This window comes from Papaver somniferum, chromosome 3, assembly GCF_003573695.1.
Source record: "Papaver somniferum cultivar HN1 chromosome 3, ASM357369v1, whole genome shotgun sequence".
In the NCBI taxonomy this organism is placed as follows: domain Eukaryota; kingdom Viridiplantae; phylum Streptophyta; class Magnoliopsida; order Ranunculales; family Papaveraceae; genus Papaver; species Papaver somniferum.
Window position 1 is genome coordinate 174,258,745 of NC_039360.1, and position 21,862 is coordinate 174,280,606.

The following is a 21,862-nucleotide window of genomic DNA, read 5'->3' on the forward strand; positions in this document are numbered from 1 at the left end:
TAGAGGGTAAGCATGCTTATAATGATTTATATACTTACAAATAAGTGGATCAAGACAATTTACTCTTAATGGGAGATCACTTATATGAGTGAGAAACGTGGCCATTTCTACGAGAATACCTAGGCTATTTTCTCTAATATCACTCATGAAAACTGGAGTTATTCAGTGCCAAAATGAATACAACCGTAAGAACTAAAGGTACCGAAAGGAACTGTGTGAATTTTGTTGTTTCAATTTACATTATAAAGTTGAATATTTCAAGAAATGGTCATTAGGTGGCTAGTAAATTCGGTAAAATTCACTAGGGAAGATTCAAATCCAAAAGCCACCTCTCCCAATGCTGTAATTTTCAATATGTAATCTCTTTAACTGTATTTCAAAACATTATTTTTGTTAAGTATGTAACTCATATTCATGTGGGGGATTGTTGGAATTATAAGGTTTAATTCCTTCATGAGTTGAATAGAAATTGTGAAAAGGAACTAATCCAAGAGATGGTTCTGTCGGCAACATGTGGGATGTTTAAATGGTTTCAATAACCACAAAAATACAGTTCCTAACTACCAACAATTGTGTATTTTCAAATAGATTTTTCTAAGAGGGAAGACTGTCTGGGACCAGATGTGGTACCCTTTGAAACAATCTTCTTCTCTCTTTTTTCTCATTCCTCGTTCCCTTATAAATTCGATTTGTTTTCCTTGTCAGGACAATCAATTTTCAACCTCTTTTTTGTGTTAAAGTTAAGATTCAAAATAGATTACATTAGTACAATTTAGTTTGAAGTTTCTTGTTGTTTGAAGTGTTTCATCAATAAGAAGGAGATTGTTGTTTCCTGGGAGACGAGCGCCAACTAACCATATGGCATCACTGTGGGGGTGTAATCGTTTTAAGGACATAGAGAATTTTCGTAGCCTCAATCCAAGTTAGTAATTTCTATTCCCTGTTCTCCTTGTCCTTTTTATTTTTCCTTTATGAACTTGTGTGAATGAATGTTTGAATCATATCAATAATATAATTTCGGTAGACTACACCAATTGGATTTGGTTGAATACAATTAATATTCCAGGTGTGTATACAATTGTTATCGAGCTATTTTTTACATTAGTATATGAATCTGTTGCACATAAAGTGTTTGGAAAAACGTCACAAAGATAAAATTTTAACTTGTTTAGTTTATGACAAGAAATTTGTTTCCTGACTTAGTATACTTTTCTTACAGACTTAACAAACAATGTTTTTCTATATATTGATTCTTAGAGGTGAGACTTGTGTTGGTTCAATCCGCATAGCCAAAGTCCAACCCGAATTTGGGGAAAACATGGAAAATGTGATTCAAAACGTGGGGGTGGGGGGGGGGCATGGAACCCAAACTTACGCGGGCATATATTTAATAGTACGAGCAACCAACATAATCCAAAGAACTATATGAGAACCATATACATTATTTTATTTCATGAATTAGGGTACAATCAAATTAATTGGAGGTTACAAATTTCACAGTGTTGTATTAAGGGGTATCGAAATGGTGTAAAGTTACCCCACTTCTCTTCTCTAATTTTAATTAAAGTTTACCCATTTGGTTTAAGTGTAAACATTATCCTCTCTGTCTCTATTCATTATTTTCAAATGGAAAAAAATGTTGATTAATTGTCTGATAGCGGTCGATTCAAAAAATGTCATCGTCAATTAATCTTTTCAAACATGAAGTGTACTAAAAAAATTAGTAGAAGCCCTGATGAAGATGATGCTAAAATTGGTAAGATGGTTTAACAATACAAATAAACAAAAATCAGTTGGTGAAAAAGTAGAATCTGAATCCTCTAAAGAAATGGCGAGAATAAGAAAGTAAGTGTTTCATATTGAATCTGTTGCTTTATTTTGCTGTTTGAATGTCATATTACGTCAACAGATTGATCTAGGTTGAATTTTAGTGATTTGGATATCATGGTTTTGTTTCATATACCATGACGATTTTTTACGTTTTTATGTAGTCGTTATGTCGTTGAATGAGCACCATGATGACTTTTATCAATTTTTCTTAATTGTAAATAGAATTACCCGAGTCTTCATGGGTTCCATCCTTAAAATATGACGAGGAATAATTTAGTAAGAAAAATCTCAATGAAAAATCTAAACCATAACGAATAATAGCTGACAGAAACAATTTCTCGTGTGTCCAATTTGCTATTAGTCGTCCTGGTTTAGAAAATATAACATGATGACTGTATCCATATATAAACTAGTCTTCAGTGTTTCATTTTCGATCTTGATGATTAACAACAATGTATTTGTACTGTTTCTAACCATATAACTTATAAATTCAAATTTTAATTGATTCCTTTGTTGATGGCGTATTTTCGGCAAGGGCTAATATCGTAAAATCATGATGCTACATGTTTCTGACACGGCTTCAGGAATGTATGAAGATTCATATTTTATGATCCGTGAACCGTTTCACGATTTCTGACTGAGCGAACATTCCTCTCAGGTCTATGATGAATATGTTTCTCGAAAGGCCTCCTAGCTAAGCGTTCGACGCTTCACACATTTCATCATCACCTCTACATAAATGATTGGGCGGCTCCTAGACATAATGTTTGTTAGAGAGATTAACGCCTCAGGACGTCACGTTGCTCGTTGTTCCCTGATTACGTAGAGAGGCCGTGTATAAAATCTCTTAATGATTGGGCGGTTCCTGGACGTAATGTTTGTTAGAGAGCTTAACGCCTTCAGGACGTCACGTCGCTTGTTGTTCTCCCTCAAAACAAGTATGATGCTTCAATTATCTCATATCTCGATTCTGTAAATAGATTAATTCTAGTGTGTCATTCATCAACTGAAATCCTAAAAAATAATCTATTTTATCTCGTTACTCCGTTCCATGGCTGATCCTCAACTGGATTCCATGGATTAGTAATAGATAACCACTTTATCTCATTACTCCGTTCCCTGAATCCCTAGCTGGATTCCATGGATTAGTAATAGATGCTAAACTCATTTTATTACTCCGATTCATGAATCATTCTTAATTGAATTTCATGAATTAGTAATAAATATTCAACAATCGGGCGTTTGGACCATCACCGAGTAAGCCCCGAGAAAATGGTGCAAGTGTACTTCACAATAAGCCTCGAGGAAAACATTGTAACACTCTTTTCAAACAAGAAATAAAGTTTAATGTTTCTATTGCAATATGTTCATCTTTGATTCTATCTGTTTAGTTATTCTCTATCTATCATCATATTGGGGTCTAGAAACTGATCAAATTCAATATTATTTAATAACAAAGATTGACTTATTGAATTGGAGAACTACTTCAACTTACACAAGTGATTTGGTCAAAAATCAGGTTTTTAATTGATTTGACAGTTTGAATTATAAAATTGATTTTTTTATTCCCCTGAATCAGGTTATTGTTAAGCTAATTGAGTTAATAATTTTAAATTTTAATGTTTTTGAGAAAACAATTTTTGATCATTGTGAATATGAGCCTAAATTAGAGATATTACCTTTTCATGAAAATACGGTGTTGTCAGAAACACCATTCACATTGCAAAGCAATACACATGCAAGTTAATGAGCATCCACAGTCCCATGAGGATGCATCCCATTTGCAGCATCTAAAATATGTTGGAACCGATGAATTATTCTCACCCATGAATAATGTGATTAGTTTGGAATGGGTCATACGGTGAAATTACTTAAGTTGAGCAATATCCCATTTTAACGGATATTTAGATGTCTGATGGGGAGCATTGTCTGACGGATTTGCTGGTGGCATAACACATTGTGAACTATGAACAATAGAAATATAAGATATATATGTCAAAATCAGATGCATGCTCTAATGCATTAATTATTTTTTCCACTTGGTGTACAATGGTATAATGGCGGGCTTCATATGAAATGGTTATAACTGGCCAACCTGCCTACTAGGACAAATCTATCTAGCGTGTGAAAGGACTTCTTCCATACTTGCATACATATGAGCTGACAGGTAAGGAAGATTTCTGTTCTATTATATGCAAGATTTTTATTTTGAGAACTAGAACTCAAGTGTGCTGTAACTTGTAGTGTTATGTGCTCCAAAGGAAGGTGAATTAAGGGATTTGGAGTGATTGAGAAGGGTTTTAGAAGAGATATGAGGGAAGAACAACAAGAACAGAGAGCTCAGAGAGAGAAACATATATTTTAGTAAAAAGATAATTTAGATTAATAATTTATTGGTCGAATCCAATGACCAACCGAGTACAGTATAAGGCCATTGGCCAAGACAGCTACTGGGTAACACCTTAGTTAGGATAAGGGGACAGACTCACAAGTTGGGTTATAGTTATCAGCCCAATACAATTAATATAGATTCCAGCCAGTACAACTATCATAGTAGGCTTACACTGACTAGGTCTATGACAAATACTCCCTACTCAATTTGATTCTTGTCCTCAAGAATTATCTTTGAAAACTGTTGTTTGAGGAGAGCCTTGTCTTCCTGATGGTAATTTTCACAATGGTTGTAGAAGTGGTAAATAATAGAGTTCGTTCAACACTTGTGAATGTTGTGCTTTTAGATTTAAATTTTAAGAATAAAAAAAATAAAGCAAGTAAAAGTTGATGTAAAAATTAGAGAAAGACCGGGGCTAGGATTCCACCATTGGTCGATATTAGTGATTTAATAAAACAATAATTATGCAACTCAACATTCAAATTGATTCTAATAGTATTGCCTAGACACGTAGATTTCCAAAAGAATAGATGTTAATCCAAGCATAAAATATCAAAACACTAAAGCATATTCTATCAAGAGAAAATACACCTAACTAATAAAAATCATATAATCAATTATGATTTCAATGCAAAAATCATAATAGAGTTCTTATAATTAATTAAAATAAAGATATATCACTTTTACCGAAACAACAGCTTCCTCCATCGCCCCAAGGATTGGGTTTAGCTCATCATCATGTTGGAAACACGCTCAAAAGTTGATTTCATTTATGCTCAAAAATGGTTTACAAATGATGAGAATGGTTAAAGTTACAGAGAACGATAAATGCAAACTGTCACTGTTACTGTAGTATATAAGACTATCAAATGTCAGTCGATGTTATTGTAGCTTCTAAGACTGTCACTTCTGTGTTGCAATTACTGTAGCATGAACGACTGTCTAGGATGGTCTTATTTTCTTCGTGTCCTTCACAGCAGCAGAAATGGTGGTTTCCTGCCACTTGATTATCTCGACTCTCTGATGCTCTGCAACTATCCCAATACCCCTCCCCTCTTCAGTGATACCCCAAGAGTTTATTTATACTCAACCGGGCTAAGAAAATCCTCGCCATTACTCCAAATAATCTTCATAACTCGGCAGTAAAGAAAGATATTCTAAGAATATTTTCTTTTCCATTTTAATCTTCAACACGCGTTAATATTCTTCCAGAAAGTTCCAAATCGTCATGTACACGCCTCAGATGTAGTCAATCACATTTCCATCTCACGCCATGCACAGAAAAACACGTACAATCCCGTGAATATCCGTGAATATCTTCTCTTTTCCACGTACTCTCCTGCTTTCTTCAACTCGATTATCCAGCCAAACTGGATCGATGCAAACGACTCTAACACGCATGTTAGACTGAATCAAGTCTTCCCACGAAAATTCAGCCATTGAGTCTTGCTAAATTCCTCCCAAAATCGATGAGAAAAAATCTGCAGGAAACAACCAGTTTTCCCGCCAAAACTGAATGTTTGAAATGTAGAGGATGAAGTGCCATGATCCAAAACATGGGTGCCTTTAACAGCTGGGATGCCTGGGGGTGCCCTTATCCAAAATGAGGGTGCCCTTAGTAATTTTCTTCGGGGGGGGGGGGGGGGGGGTCCAAAAACCACTTTTCGAGCAACTTTTTCCGTAAGCATTTATTTCTCCAAAAATACCTAAACACACATAAAAACACCATAATAAGGATGAAAACAAGTACTAACAATACGAAACATTGAGGACAAATTAGACACATAAATGCGTCTATCAAATACCACCAAACTTATTATTTGCTAGTCCTCGAGCAAAACTAATAAAAAATAAAACCGAGTTAATCTCGGGAGGGTTTACCAGAGGTGTACCCACAAAACCATTACTCCAGACCCTAGCTATCTATGCAGAACCTTGGAAGGCACTAAAGAATCTCCTTGATTGGCATACTTATTGACTACAGGAGGAAGTACCCTGATGCGAAATTCCAATTGTTGTACATGAGTTTGCACTCAAGCATACTAAAATTCATATAAAGTGACAGAGCTCAACTCAGATAGTTTCTGGACATCATAAACCGGAGTCAACCAATCACATGAATAAATTAAGAAGATGGATGTAGAGAAAAACGTGGATGATGTTGACTAAGGTGAACCTATCCTAATGGACTGAGATACTGGTCTAGACTAATAACAACACACTGGCATATACAAGGGAACCAGTGCTCGATAATCCTAACTCTAGGTCAACTCAGCTGGCATATACAAGAGTACCAGTGGTCGACTTTATTGTATTTATTCCGGTTGGTCTGGTGGTGTGGTCTCAATTTTTTTTTTTGTCGTTGTTCTCAGTCACTCTATGTCACCCTAGCAATGGTAAAAAAAAAAGTGATCAGGATTCTTTCGATGTTTCCATCACGATGATATGGTGAAGCTACCATGTTTTTTTTTCCTAACACCTGAGCTCTGTGCTTTTATGAATAGACTCTTCTAGATGTTTCCATCTAATCAGATTGGTTCCTCAACTCCTACAACCAAAATGCTTCCATCCACTTAGATTGGTTAGTGCCATTCTTAATAAACATAAATTTCTAGGCTCTGGAGTTTATTTATTGCAACTAACAAAAAGTTTCTTCCCTACCCCCAAACTGAAATCTAACATTGTCCTCAATGTTCTAAAGATGAAATTAAAATCATGAACAAGGAGAAATCGTTACCACTTGAGGAAAAGAAACAAGGAAGGATATTACCGTGTCGCATGAGCGCGGGTGCCTCCCAGTAAATGCTAATCTTAAAGTCTCTAACTAGACATCAAATACCTCAAAAAAATATTGTCACCTTCCAAAGTCGTATACCAATAGTCGAAACAATTGTGGGTCCACAAGACCAAATAGAGCTAACAAAAATATGAGACAACTGCACTGGTTCAGAAAAATGAAAAGAAGGAGCACATCCTCGTCTAAGGTTTCTGTCAAGACAACTGGGTTTATCTGGGTAGCATAATTGAGTTTCTTATGTGTATCTTGATAAATAGATTCATCCGAAAAACGGGTCTCTAATACCTGAGTTACTTCCTGGACAGTATCAGGTGGATCGGGTTGCGGAGCCTGAATAGACTCCAGTGATATCTCAGATGCACAAATCTCGAGTCCCAAGTTAGGGACTCTAATTAGCGATACGTGACAATCACAAGAACCATCACTACCCCCAAACTTAGGGTTTTCACTACTCACAGACAAACCTCTAACTATTTCTTGAATTTCCGGATCTTCAGAGTCCTTAAAAAACTCAAGAGATTCTTCCAATTCTCCACCCCCAAACTTAGGGTTATCATTACTCTCAGAAAGAACTAACACTATTGTCTGAATTTCAGGGTCCGTAGAGTCTTTAAAATACTCAAGGGCTTCTTCTAAAGATTGATCACACATCTGGTCTAAGAGAATGGTTTCCTCAAATTCATCTAAAGAATCTCCCAATAGAGTATCATGCCAATTATCCTGAACTAAATCCTGAACTAAAGTGCTAATCATATTCACTTCTTCTAAGTCATCATTCTCAGAAGGTTGTCTAGTAACATTAAAGACATTTAGTTCAGCGGTCATATTACCAAAGGATATGTTCATAAGTCCAGTCCCACAGTTGATGACAGCGTTAGCTGTGGCTAAAAATGGGCGACCTAAAATCACCGGGATTTGAGCACTTGGGTCCTGAACTGGTTGGGTGTCTAAAACAACAAAATCCACTGGATAAATAAATTTATCAACCTCAATCAGAACATCCTCTATGACACCACGAGGGACTTTGACAGACCTATCATCTAATTGTAGTGTCATTTTAGTCGGTTTCAACTTACCAAGAGCTAGCTGGGTGTATACATGATACGGGAGTAAGTTAACACTAGCTCCTAAGTCAAGTAATGCCTTATCGACAGTGTGGTTACCAATTGCACAAGATATGGTAGGGCATCCAGGGTCCTTATACTTAGGGGGTGTTTGGTTTAGAAGAATTGAACTTACTTGACCAACTAAAAAGGTTTTCTTATGAACATTAAGCTTGCGCTTTCTTGTACAAAGATCTTTAAGGAACTTGGCATAATAAGGCATCTGCCTAATTGCTTCTAATAAAGGAATGTTGATGTTCACCTGCTTAAATATTTCCATTATCTCGTTGAAAGTTGACTCCTTCTTTGTTGGGGTTAACAACTGAGGATATGGGGCTCTAGGCACAAAGGTAGTCCTATCAGGAATTTCTTGGGACTCCTTAGGGATTGTTTCAGTTTCCTCAGTTACGGGTTCCTCTTGGAAAGTAGAAGGTGGAACTACAGTATGTTCATTAGGCATGGCTACCTTATTGTCTACTGTTTTACCGCTCCTAAGGGTTTTTATCGAGTTCACATGGTTTGATGATTCCTCACCAACTAAAGATATTTGATGGACCCCCTAGGATTGGCTTGAGTTTGAATAGGAAACTTACCTTCTTCTCTCTCACTTAAATACTTAGCTATTTGGCCGACTTGAAGTTCTAATTTAACAAGAGTCTGGGAATTATCCTTATGGTTCTGCCTGGTTTCTTGTTGAAAGCTAAGGTGGTTAGCTGATAACATATCATGGTTCTTTACTAACATAGTAAGAGCTTCTTCTAAGGTAGAGATCTTTTTCTCAGAAGTGTTCTGAAACTGGGTTTGACCTGAAGGGTTCTGAGTATAACCAAAACCTGGGGGAGGCTGAGAATTACTAGACTGACCTTGATTCTGGCCCTTATACCAAGAAAAATTAGGATGGTTTCTTCAACCAGGGTTGTAGGTCTCTGAGTATGGGTCAAAATTTTAGCGGTTCTCAATCCTAGCATTGTTAAACACATCACGAGCTTGCTCTTCACTAACCTGACCTTCCCAAAATGAGTTATAGGGCTCTATTCCACAACTAGAGACTTGAGAGGCTCTATTAGGTTCGATAAGGGACCTAATTTTAGACTGACCCATTTCCAAAGCTTCTAACCTTCTAGACAAAGCAGCAAACTTAGCATCTGACGCAAAACTTGTATCTACCATACTGGTGCTACTTTTATTAACCAAGATTCTTTTAGGGGGTTCAACACAAGACTCTCACTGTTGGGATTTTTCAGCGACAACTCCTAAGAAGGTAAAAGCATCATCATCATTTTTACTAGTGAACTCACCAGCGCACATAGACTCGACCATGGCTTTGGTCGAATAGTCTAAACCCTTATAAATAATTTCTACAAGTTTCATCTTATCAAATCCATGGTGAGGACACTGGGATAAGAGATCATTGAATCTCTCTATAAACCTATAAAAAGACTCTCCCTCTTGTTGCACACTAGCACTAATTTTCTGCCTTACAGCTGCAGTTTTATGCTTAGGGTAGAATTTCATATAGAAAGCAGCAATAAGTTCCTGACATGTTTTAATGGATTCAGATGGTAAGTTGTTCAGCCAGGTCTTGGCTTTATCTCTCAAGGAAAAGGGGAACATCTTAAGTTTCAAAACTTCATCAGTAAGGTCTTTTATTCTAGCTGTCCCACAAATTTCCTCAAAGTCCCTAATATGAAAATAAGGGTTCTCATCATCTTTTCCTAAGAATATAGGGATCATCTGAAGAATACTAGGTTTTATCTCGAAATTAGACGTATTGGATGGCAATTTAATGCACGAAGCTCGGTTGGTCCTAGTTGGGAACATGTAATCTTTCAAAGTTGTCATTACTGGCACAGCTGAAGTACTAGGGATACTTTCTTCACAGAGAGATAGATTCTCAAAACTGAAGTTTCCAAAAACGGGGTTCTCAAAAGAAGAGTCTTCGAGCTCCCCGCCTTCACAAGAAGAACTACTAGGTTTATCACTAATCAAACGACCTAGATTGTTTCTTTTCCAAGCCCGCTCTCTAATAACCTCGGGCATACACTAGAAAAACAAAAGAAAAAGAAAAGTCCTAAAAGGAAGGGAAGTTCTATGCAAACACAAACAAGGCTGACTTCACCACAACAAACCTACTAATTTCTAGCAAACAAAAAGCATGATGGCTCCACTTAGATTGTTTCTAGACCAGCTTCTAATCCTTCGAAAGGGAATTCGTTACAATTTAAGAAAACCCCTCTGGAATCAATCCGAGTCAAAGTAAGTTGAATAGAGGCGAGGGAAGCTACATGGAGCTTTGATACCCAAGGCCTCACTGCATTACAAGGTGGCGCAGTCACGCATTCAACTCACAGAAACCATCATGAACTTCTAAGTATGCTTAAAAGAGTAACCAATATTTTTCGAACGACTTTCCTATTAAGCTCGTTACCCTATAGGTCTCATTCTAGTCAGTATTTTAAGCTTAGGTTCACGTTTGGTATCGTTTTCCTAAGGCGGGCAAGAAGAGAACGGTGATGAAATCCGAACCCTTATCTTGTATGGCCAGTCCTTGCCCTTTACTAGGAAATTAAAGCAGCCGTATTCAGTTCCTCGACATATATTCACACGAAGGAAGACAATAACTCGCTGACAGGGGATTCGCGAGTGTTTCGACAAACTTTCCTCCCATTCCAGACAGAGGATGAACCGCTGAAGTCGACTCGGGCCACGACTCCTATGTCATGTACGAACCCGAGGGGCCGAGGCGATATCGTAATCGTCGTCCTTCTCTGCAAACAGTTTATATTTAAACTACCCTTCCGTAGGGTTTAAAAAAAAATTTAAAAAAAAAATAAAATAAAATAAAGTCCACAGTACAAAAGAAAAAAAATCTAAGAAATAAATAAAAAATGTCTCTATTCTTTTTTCTTTTTTCTCTCTTTTTTATAAAATAAAAAGAATCTTCTTCTTTCGCTCCTTTCGCTTTGCCTTTTACTCCAAGTCTTTAAGTATTCACCAAAAGATTTGGCAAAATTTTCTTTCGCTCCAAATTCCAAATTATGTAAGCAAAAGACAAAAACCCAAAAACGTAAAGAAGAACATAAAAAAATAAAAATAAAAACAAATAAAAACCTAAAAAAGAAGAAAAAAAAATCTAAAAACTCTAGCCTAAAGACAAGTCCGCATCGGCGGCGCCAAAAATTGATGGTAATTTTCACAATGGTTGTAGAAGTGGTAAATAATAGAGTTCGTTCAAGACTTGTGAAGGTTGTGCTTTTATATTTAAATTTTAAGAATAACAAAATAAAGCAAGTAAAAGTTGATGTAAAAATTAGAGAAAGACCGGGGCTAGGATTCCACCATTGGTCGATATTAGTGATTCAATGAAACAATAATTATGCAACTCAACATTCAAATTGATTCTAATAGTATTTCCTAGACATGTATATTTCCAAAAGAATAGATGTTAATCCAATCATAGAATATCAAAACACTAAAGAAAGCATATTCTATCAAGAAAAAATACACCTAACAAATAAAAATCATATACTCAATTATGAGTTCAATGGAAAAATCATAATAGAGTTCTTATAATTAATTAAAATAAAGATATATCACTTTTACCGAAACAACAACTTCCTCCATCGCCCCATGTTGGAAACACGCTCAAAAGTTGATTTCATTTATGCTCAAAAATGGTTTACAAATGATGAGAATGGTTAAAGTTACAAAGAACGATAAATGCAAACTGTCGTTGTTACTGTAGTATATAAAACTGTCAAATGTCAGTCGATGTTACTGTAGCTTCTAAGACTGCCATTTCTGTGTTGCAATTATTGTAGCATGAACGGCTGTCTAGGATGGTCTTATTTTCTTCGTGTTCTTCACAGCAGCAGAAATGGTGGTTTCCTGCCACTTGATTATCTCGACTCTCTGATGCTCTGCAACTATCCCAATCTCCCTCCCCTCTTCAGTGATACCCCAAGAGTCTATTTATACTCAACCGGGCTAAGAAAATCCTCGCCATTACTCCAAATAATCTTCATAACTCGGCAGTAAAGAAAGATATTCTAAGAATATTTTCTTTTCCATTTTTATCTTCAACACGCGTTAATCTTCTTCCAGAAAGTTCCAAATCTTCATGTACACGCCTCAGATGTAGTCAATCACACTTCCATCTCACGCCATGCACAGAAAAAACACATACAATCCCGTGAATATCCGTGCATATCTTCTCTTTTCCACGTACTCCCCTGCTTTCTTCAACTCTATTATCCAGCCAAACTGGATCGTTGCAAATGACTCTAACACGCCTGTTAGACTGAATCAAGTCTTCCCACGAAAATCCAGCCATTGAGTCTTGCTAAATTCCTCCCAAAATCGATGAGAAAAAATCTGCAAGAAACAACCAGTTTTCCCGCCAAAACTGAATGTTTGAAATGTAGAGGATGAAGTGCCCTGATCCAAAACATGGGTGCTGGGATGCCTAGGGGTGCCCTTATCCAAAATGAGGGTGCCCTTAGTAATTTTCTCCGGGGGGTCCAAAAACCACTTTTCCAACAACTTTTTCCGTAAGCATTTATTTCTCCAAAAATACCTAAACACACATAAAAACACCATAATAAGGACGAAAACGAGTACTAACAATACGAAACATTGAGGAAAAATTAGACACATAAATGCGTCTATCACTTCCCAAGTAGCATCAGCAGCTGCAGAGTGATTCCAGTGCACCAAGACTTGTTCCACTAACTGTTGGTTCTTCTTTACAGTTCTGGTGGAAAGAATCTGAAAAGGAGTGACCTTCAGGCAGCCATTAGAGTCCAGAGATGGGAGTGTAGTCTGTGGTAACAATCCTGCTCCCAAATTTGGCTTAAACTGAGATACATGGAACACTGGATGAATCCTTGAAGTAACAGGAAGATTGAGTTTATAGGCTACCTTCCCAATTTTTGCAGTGACTTGATATGGACCAAAGAATTTGGCTGACAACTTCAAACTTCTTCTCAGTTGCACAGATGTTTGCATGTAAGGTTGTAATCTCAAGTATACCCAGTCTCCAACCTGAAATTCTCTCTCAGTTCTCCTCTTGTCAGCCTGTTGTTTGATTCTGTGTTGAGCCTCCTCAAGTGTAGATTTGAGAAGGATACCCATAGCTTGTGTTTTCTATAAGTAGTCCTCCACAACAACATTGACAGATTGTTGGTGAGAGAATAACCCAAATTGTTGTGGGCTGTAACCATAAAGAGCTTGAAATGGTGTTGTCTTGAGGTTTGTATGATAAGTAGTGTTAAACCACCATTCAGATAAAGATAACCAGCTAACCCATGTAGATGGTCTGTAACTAGTCATGCATCTTAAATATGATTCTAAACAAGCATTTACTCTTTCAGTCTGTCCATCTGTTTGTGGATGGTAAGCAGAACTCATGTGCAAAGCTGTTCCCATTTTTGTAAATAATTTTTGCCAGAAATTACTAAGGAAAATGTTGTCTCTATCTGATACTATTGTAGCAGGCAAACCATGTAGTTTAAAAATGTTGTCTAGAAATACCTTGGCCACAGAAGCAGCTGTGAATGGATGGCTAAGTGGAAGGAAGTGGTTGTATTTAGTTAACCTATCCACCACAACCATAATGACCTCTCTGCCTTCAGATTTGGGAAGTCCTGTAATGAAATCCATGGATATGTGCTTCCATGATTGGTCAGGAATGGGTAATGGTTGTAACAATCCTCCAGGGGCTGTGTGTGATACCTTGTGCTGCTGACAAATGTCACACTCCTTGATGTACTGAATTAAGTCTTTCTTCATTCCCACCCAGTAAAAATACTCTTTTGCTCTTTGGTAGCTGGCTTGATTGCCAGAATGTCCTCCCACAGATGAGGAATGGACTGCAGCCAATACTTGTTGCCTTAAGGTTCCCTTTGAGCCAACATATACTCTGTTATTTTATCTCAGAATGCCTTGAATAAAAGTGCATGGAGGTTTGCTGGAAGGAGAAAGTGTGAGTTGTGGAATGATTTCAGCAGCCAAAGCATCTGAATTGTAACTAGCTTGCACTTCTCCAAACCAGGCAGGCTGTAATTGAGAAATGAGTTGAAATTGTGGTGATGAAGCTTGAGGTACCCTTGACAAAGCATCAGCCACTTTATTCTCAATTCCCTTTTTTTAAACCACAGCATAATCATAACCCAACAATTTTGAGAGCCATTTTTGTTGCACCATGGTGTGAATTCTTTGCTCCAAAAAATATTTCAGACTTTGATGGTCTGTGTAAATAGTAAAATTATTTTCAAGCAAATATGGCCTCCATTTAGTAACTGCCATCACAATGGAAAGTAATTCTTTCTCATAGGTGGACAAAGAAAGAAATCTTGTTCCCATGCCTTTGCTAAAATAAGCAATTAGCCTTTTATTCTGCATAAGAACTGCTCCCACCCTTGTATCACAAGCATCCGTCTCAATTTCAAATGGAAATGTGAAATCAGAGAGCACTAGCACTGGAGTGGTGGTGACAGCTTGTTTGAGGGCTTGAAAAGCATTATGTGCAGCATCATTCCACTTGAAGCTCTCCTTCTTAAGTAATTCTGTCAAAGGCTTACAAATGGAGGCTTTCAAAAACTTTCTATAGTAGCCTGTAAGGCCCAGAAATCCCCTCAGCTCCTTCAAGGTAGTTGGTACTGGCCAATTGAGCATACAAGAGATTTTTGTAGGATCAGTTGTGACTCCTTCACCACTGATGATATGTCCCAGATACTCGATTTTTGGTTGACCAAAAGTGCATTTACTGAGCTTGGCATATAGTGTTTGTTCTTGTAAAGTTTTAAGAGTGATCTCTAGATGTCTCAAATGGGAAGTCATATCTGGGATGTATACCAATATGTCATCGAAAAACACTAAGATAAACTTCCTCAAGTACGGCTGAAAAACATCATTCATTAATGCTTGGAAGGAGGCTGGAGCATTGGTTAAGCCGAATGGCATCACCATAAACTCATAATGCCCTTGATGAGTCTTAAAAGCCGTCTTGTATGTGTCTGCAGGAAACACACGAATATGATGATACCCTGCACGTAAATATATCTTGGAGAACACCTTTACACCACACAGCTCATCTCCTCAATAATGGGAATATAGGGTATTTGTCTTTAATAGTAGCTTCATTTAACTTTCTATAGTCGACACAAAATCGCCAGCTGCCATCTTTCTTTTTAACAAGTAATATTGGAGAAGATAAAGGGATTCTACTAGGTTGTATCACACCAGTTTTGAGCATTTCCTGCACCAGTTTTTCTACTACTTCCTTCTGAATATAAGGAATACGATAAGGCCTTTGGTTTGAAGGTGTAGTGAGTAGTTTTAATGGAATATGATGATCATGAGCCCTAGATGGGGGAAGAGTGTTGGGTTCTTGAAAAACAGTTTCATATTTTTGTAATAAGGGTAAAATGGGGGTAGGGGTCACAGTTTGTTCTTCACATGCATTAATAGCAAATAACCTACCAACCATTCCATGTTTATTCTGCCTAACCCATTTACGCAAAGCCTTACTAGTCATCATAGAAAGCTGAGTTGTAGGACTGTTACCTTGTAGTTTGATGGGATGCCCCTCCAGAGAGAATTCTACAGTCAGTTTATTGAAGTCAAAAACCATTGGACTCATACCTTTCATCCAATCCACTCCAAGCACCATGTCACAGCCCCCCAAGGTTAAGAGACGCATATCAAATTGGAATTGGTGTCCCTGCATTTGCCACTGAAAAGATGGACACTTAGCATTACTAACCATTTTATTACCATTTGCTACTGATACTAACAATGAGGCTGTAGGAACAAGATTCCCTCCACATCTAGCAGCTGCAGCTGGGTCGAGAAAACTATGAGTGCTGCCACTGTCTATCAAGATTGTCAGTGGATGCTTCTTAGAATCTCCCTCTATCCTAATGGTGTTGTGGGAGACATTTCCAGCTAGAGCATGAAATGAAATCTCGACTTCTTCTTCTAGAGTAGGAGACAATGGAGTTTCGACAGGTGATTCTTCACCAGATTGTGTCGACTCTTCATCATCAGCATCCAACATATAAATTTGTTGCTTAAGACACTTATGGCCATCCTGAAAACCTTCATCGCAGTTATAGAAAAGACCATTTTCTCGTCTTTTGCGCATCGCTGCATATGACAACTTCTTAATAGGTGGTGTAGAAGTGATAGCAGTTGATGAAAAATTTCGGGAGTGGTTGTTGGGGCTTGTAACTGGTGAAGTAGGTTGTCTTTGAGAAAAATTGGTTGGAACAGATAATGGTGGGGTTCTTAATGGAATTTTTGTTTTCTGGCCGCATTCTCAAGGAGTGCCTCTTGCATTCTAGCCAAGTATACTGCATTGGAAAGTGATTTTGGTGAAAACATCTGAACGTGTAACCTGAGTTCATCCTTTAAGCCACCGATGAAACTCGAAGTAAAATATGCTTCAGTGAGGTGAGGATTTTTCGCTAACATTAATGCTTTCAATTCCTCAAAGACCTCCTGATAATCTAGGACTGATCCAAGTTGACTGAGTTTGTTAAATTCCCCTACAACATCATCATGACCAAGCTCTTGAAAACGTAAACAGATATCCCTAACAAAATCATCCCATGTTATTAATGGTTTACCAATTTGATAATCTTGAAACCATATGTCAGCTTTGCCTTCTAGATACATGGAAGTTATATTAACCATTTGTGAATCTGACATATTGTGAAGAAGAAAAAAAATTCTACACTTACGAATCCAAGATCGGGAGTTGGTACCATCAAATTTTGGGAATTCTATCTTAGGTCTTGGTTGAAGAAATTGATTTTGCTCATGATTATCATGATAGTGAGGTTGTATGATATTTTCACCTGAATTAAATGGGTTTCCGTTGGGTGGAGGACCCAAAACTCCATCAGAAGAACCAGCCTGTGTGTCTCGATTTAAGTTCCTCATGTTTGAAGCTTCAATATAACGGTCCATTTGAACATTGAAAGCAGTATTAATCACACTCATGAACTCAACAGTAGGGCGCCGCTGATCGTCTTTAATCTCTGCAACATCATATTTGACTGAAGAATCACTTTGAGATTTAGTGAGTTCATCCATCTTCTTATTTGAATCAGCCTTAGCTCTAGCAAGCTCATCGATCTTCTTAGTAAGTTCCTCAACAGCTGCTTTATAAGCCATAACAGGTCCCGGTGAAGATGATGCTCCTGATACCAGTTTGTAGTGTTCTCTACTACAAAGGAAGGTGAATTAAGGGATTTTGAGTGATTGAGAAGGGTTTTAGAAGAGACCTGAGGGAAGAACAGCAAGAACAGAGAGCTCAGAGAGAGAAACAAATATTTTAGTAAAAAGATAATTTGGATTAATAATTCATTGGTCGAATCCAATGACCAACCGAGTACAATATAAGGCCATTGGCCAAGACAGCTACTGGGTAACACCTTAGCTAGGATAAGGGGACAGACTCACAAGTTTGGTTATAGTTATCAGCCCAATACAATTAATATAGATACCATTCAGTACAACTATCATAGTGGGCTTACACTGACTAGGTCTATGACATAACTCAATAATTGTAGTAACATGGTGCAACAGATTCTCCAATCTTGATGGAAGCCCTAATATTATTTAGCAACTTCATCATCTAGAATTGACAAGCATTGAGAATGAAATCAGCAAAAAGCGATGTTTAATAGCGAAACTGAAATAAATCAAGTATGTGAAAAAATTGAATACAGTGATGGACAGGTTGAAGAAAGAAGCCTAAGTGGGCTAACAATAAATGAGTGTGTATTATAATGAATGATTTTTTAGGGACCATGGTTTTTTTGAGGGGACCATGGTTTTATTAGGCCACCTTCCCTATAGTGATAAGGGGGTGTCCTAAAACTTTGAAATGACTATCTACCCTTAACCTAATTTAATTTAAAACCAACCTAATAACCACCTATATATATAACCACCACCTCCTCCCACCACCACCGCCCACCATCGCCGATTACCACCACCACCACCTCTGATTATCACCACCACCAACCACCGATTACCACCACCACCACCTGCGATTATCACCACCACCAACCACCGATTACCACCAACACCTCCTCCCACCACCGCCGCCACCGCCTATTTAAGAAATGTAACAACATCAATGCAATCACAATTAAGTTCGGTTACATAATAATTTTATCGAGTATAAAAGACGCCAGCCGCAACCTGATTCTGCCATGGAACCACTCCAGAGGTATTTTCCAACAAACCCTTCACTTTAATTTGATTTTGATTGCTTCAATCGAATAGAAATCATCAAAATAGGGTTTTAATAGGAGTTACAGAGCCATGTTCGGTTAGGCCGATTTTCCAAAAAAAAACCTAGTTTACTAACCGAACTTCTTGAAAATGAAGAACACGAAGAACAGTTCGGTTCTATTGGATTTAAAACTAAGTCACCGAACTCTCTATTCGGTTGTTTCGCAAAAAAATTTAAAACTACAAAGTAACCGAACTCCATCCTTAGAACCGAAGAAAACCAAATCCAGTCTAATCGAACTGTGTTGTTGTGGCCACTATGTTGAGTTCCAAAATAATCGAATTTAGCTAATAGAGTTCGATTTGTTCGCAAAAACTTTTAAAACTACAAAGTAACCGAACTTAGCCAATAGACGCTGGAACTTCACATTTTTTTTGTTTGTTAAGTTCGGTAACTTCACAATTTTATCGCAGAAACCGAAATCAGAGTTCGATTGGTTAGCTGTTAGGTTCAAGTTTGCAAAAGAACAGAACTTTGTAAACTTATATACTCTTATATTACGTAAAGTTCGGTTAGATCAAAAGTGCATGCATTTTGCGAACCAATTGAACTTTGTACACCAAAGTTCGGTTAGTTGAGAACCAACCGAACATAACGCTGTAACTCCTAGAAATTCTATTATTTGAGAGTTCGGTAACCTGCGTGTTTGGAACAAGTAACCGAACTACACTTTCAGATGAGTTCGGTTACTTGTTCATCTCACGGGGAAAACGAGCTACAGCTTCAGATGAGTTCGGTTACTTGTTCTTCATATAAAGTAACCGAACTGTTCAAAATCCAGTTCAAATCCGGATCATTTTGAAGATTAACAAATATTCTAGGAGAGGATGGAGATGAAGAATCAGATGAGTTTTCATCATTTGAATACTCAAACTTAGTGAATTGGAATTTTTTTTTATTTTCCATGTTTTTCTCCTTCATCTTCTCTAACTCTACTCTCTCAATAATTCTACTCAACTAATAATAAACCCATCTTTTAATTTAATCTCACTAATTATTTTTAACTAAATCATTCACTAATCATAACCTAAAATTAATTAAGAGGGTGGATTAGGTATTAAACAAATAACTAGATATGGGGTGACCTAAAATTACTTCTAATGTCTTTACCCAAAATAAAACCATGATCCCAAAAAATCATGGTCCCAAAAATCGTTCATTATAATGTGGATAAATTTTAGCAAAACAATTTGTACAAGCCTAAGTTGTTCATATTCCGTAGACTTTTATTTTCTTTACTTTTCTCTTTTCCATGCGAAGTAAAGAATTGACTCTAGAAGTATGTGAAGTTTTTGCTTCAAACATGTATTGTTCACTCTTCCATGCATCAGGAGTGAACGACGGGATCATCATGTATCCAATTTCTATATAAACTAGATTTGTGCCCGTCCTATGCAACATGAATTTTTCCTTTGAACTTGGTGGGCGGGGGGTTTCGTTCCGTCCCTTGGCGATATATTTTTGATATGGCGTGCGCGGGTTTTGCCCCGTCCCGTGACGATGTATTTTTAATTTGTTGTGTGCGGTGCAATCTCCCGCTATGTGGCGATGTATTTTTAATTTGAAGTGCGCGGGGCTTCTTCCCGCCCCGTGGTTATGTATTTTTAATTTGGTATGAGCGTGGCTTCACCCCACCATGTGGCGATGTATTTTCATTTGGTGTGTGCAGGGAGAACGATTTATTTTTCATTTGGTGTGCGCGGGGCTTCGCCCCTCCTCATAACGATGTATTTTTGATTTGTTGTGCGCGGGGCTTTGCCCTGCCCCGTGACGATGTATTTTTGATTTGGTGTGTGCTCTTCGTCCCGCCCTGTGACGATGTATTTTTAATTTTGTATGCGCGGAATTTCGCCCGACCCCGTGATAATATATTTTTAATTTGGTGGTGATGTATTCTTTCTCCCGGTCTCGTGGTGATGTATTCTTTTTCCTTATCATAAATAATTTAGTATTTATGAATGCACGAACATAAGGAATTATTAACATATGAAAATAAGGAATTATTAAAACAAAATTTAAGAAAAGTTGAATATGTTGCGGTTAAACTTTGGGATACAATATTCCGTAGTATCATGGCCTTTATGTGATTCCTAATACATATTCCATTCCAAATACTCTTTTGCTCGACATCAGTTACTTGGCTTCCTTGTATAGTTTTCTGCCAAAATACGTTAGTTTCACAATCAGTTTTTGTTTCCTAAGAATTTCTGGTCAATGTATTATTATTTTCTTCCTTTTCTGATCGTAGGTTTTGATATATAATACTTGGTAGTGTTGTATTAAAGCTTAATATATATTATTAGGGTTGCATTTTCAGTTAGATTTAGTTTGCTAACATAAACACGTTTTGAATTCCAGTTTTCTAACATAGACACGTTTTTTAATTCCACATTTGGACAGACTGAATTGTCACGTTAGTAAGGAATTCCAAATTTTCAAGGCTCGGTTTCCAAACTGAATTTCTTTTTCCTAATTTTTCTAAACCAATCACATGTTGCCAAATGTCCCCATTAGAATGCTCGTTTCACAAAACTCAAAAAAGACTTGTTTCGGCCAATAGGAAACGAAGGTTTCCTCACTATTCAACGTGTGAGCTTTATTTGTCTAGGCCTTTAAGTCTTTAGATAGATGGAGAAAGACATGCGCATAATACGCGCAGGAATTTTTTTTTTTTTGGCGTGCACATGCATCAAGACGAAACCTTTTTTGAAGCATACTCAATTTTTTTGAGGCATACTCATTCATTACACCATTTAGGGTGGGTCTATAAGGGGTGTCTAAAAGTAGTTCAATTACCTATATATCTTTAAACAATTTAAATTACTAGAACGCCCTTATCCTCAAAAACCTAAAATCAAAAATCAAAATAAACTTTAAACTTAAACATCTTGGACTCCAATTCAATCAAGAAATTGATCAAGCAAAGCAAACACGAATCAAAGTGAGCGATATTGAAGTGCGAAATCCAAACCTCAATTGCTCTTAGATGTATTTTAGAATGTATGTGTAACAAACCCATCTTGTTTTTGATTGATTTTATTTTGTTTGATCGATAGAATATGATTTCAAAGATGAAATTAGGGTTTTCAGAGGATCAGTTCGGCTGATCTTGGAGTATCAATTTTGAGCCGAACCTAGTGTATGATTTAGAGAAACACTATGTTCGGCTCACGCGACTTTGCTAAATTTTGTTCGAATCAGCCGAACCTAAATTTGTCAGTTTCTGAGTGAAGTTCGGCGACAACTTTTCAGCCGAACCTCAATTTTGTAAAAATTGTCAGCCGAACCTAGGTATATTTTCAAAAAACGGAGGTTCGGCTGAAAAGTTATCAACCGAACTGTTCATCTGGTCAGTAGATCGGGGTTTTAAAAATTCATTTTTTTTGAAAGATTCAACTAATAAAAAGAAATTAAACCTCGTAAAGAAGTCT

At 37.2% G+C, this 21,862-nt stretch overlaps 1 protein-coding gene across 1 annotated transcript; it reads right to left on the reverse strand.

Moving 5' to 3' along the window:
• Nucleotides 1-14,050: 14,050 nt before the first annotated feature.
• On the reverse strand, nt 14,051-16,268 carry LOC113360357. The gene is made up of 3 exons (XM_026603872.1): nt 15,365-16,268; nt 14,423-15,168; nt 14,051-14,263 (listed from the first exon to the last, which is right to left on the reverse strand). Exons 1-3 carry the CDS (start codon nt 16,266-16,268, stop codon nt 14,051-14,053), a joined length of 1,863 nt encoding a protein of 620 aa, XP_026459657.1.
• Between the last annotated feature and the right edge of the window lie 5,594 nt (nt 16,269-21,862).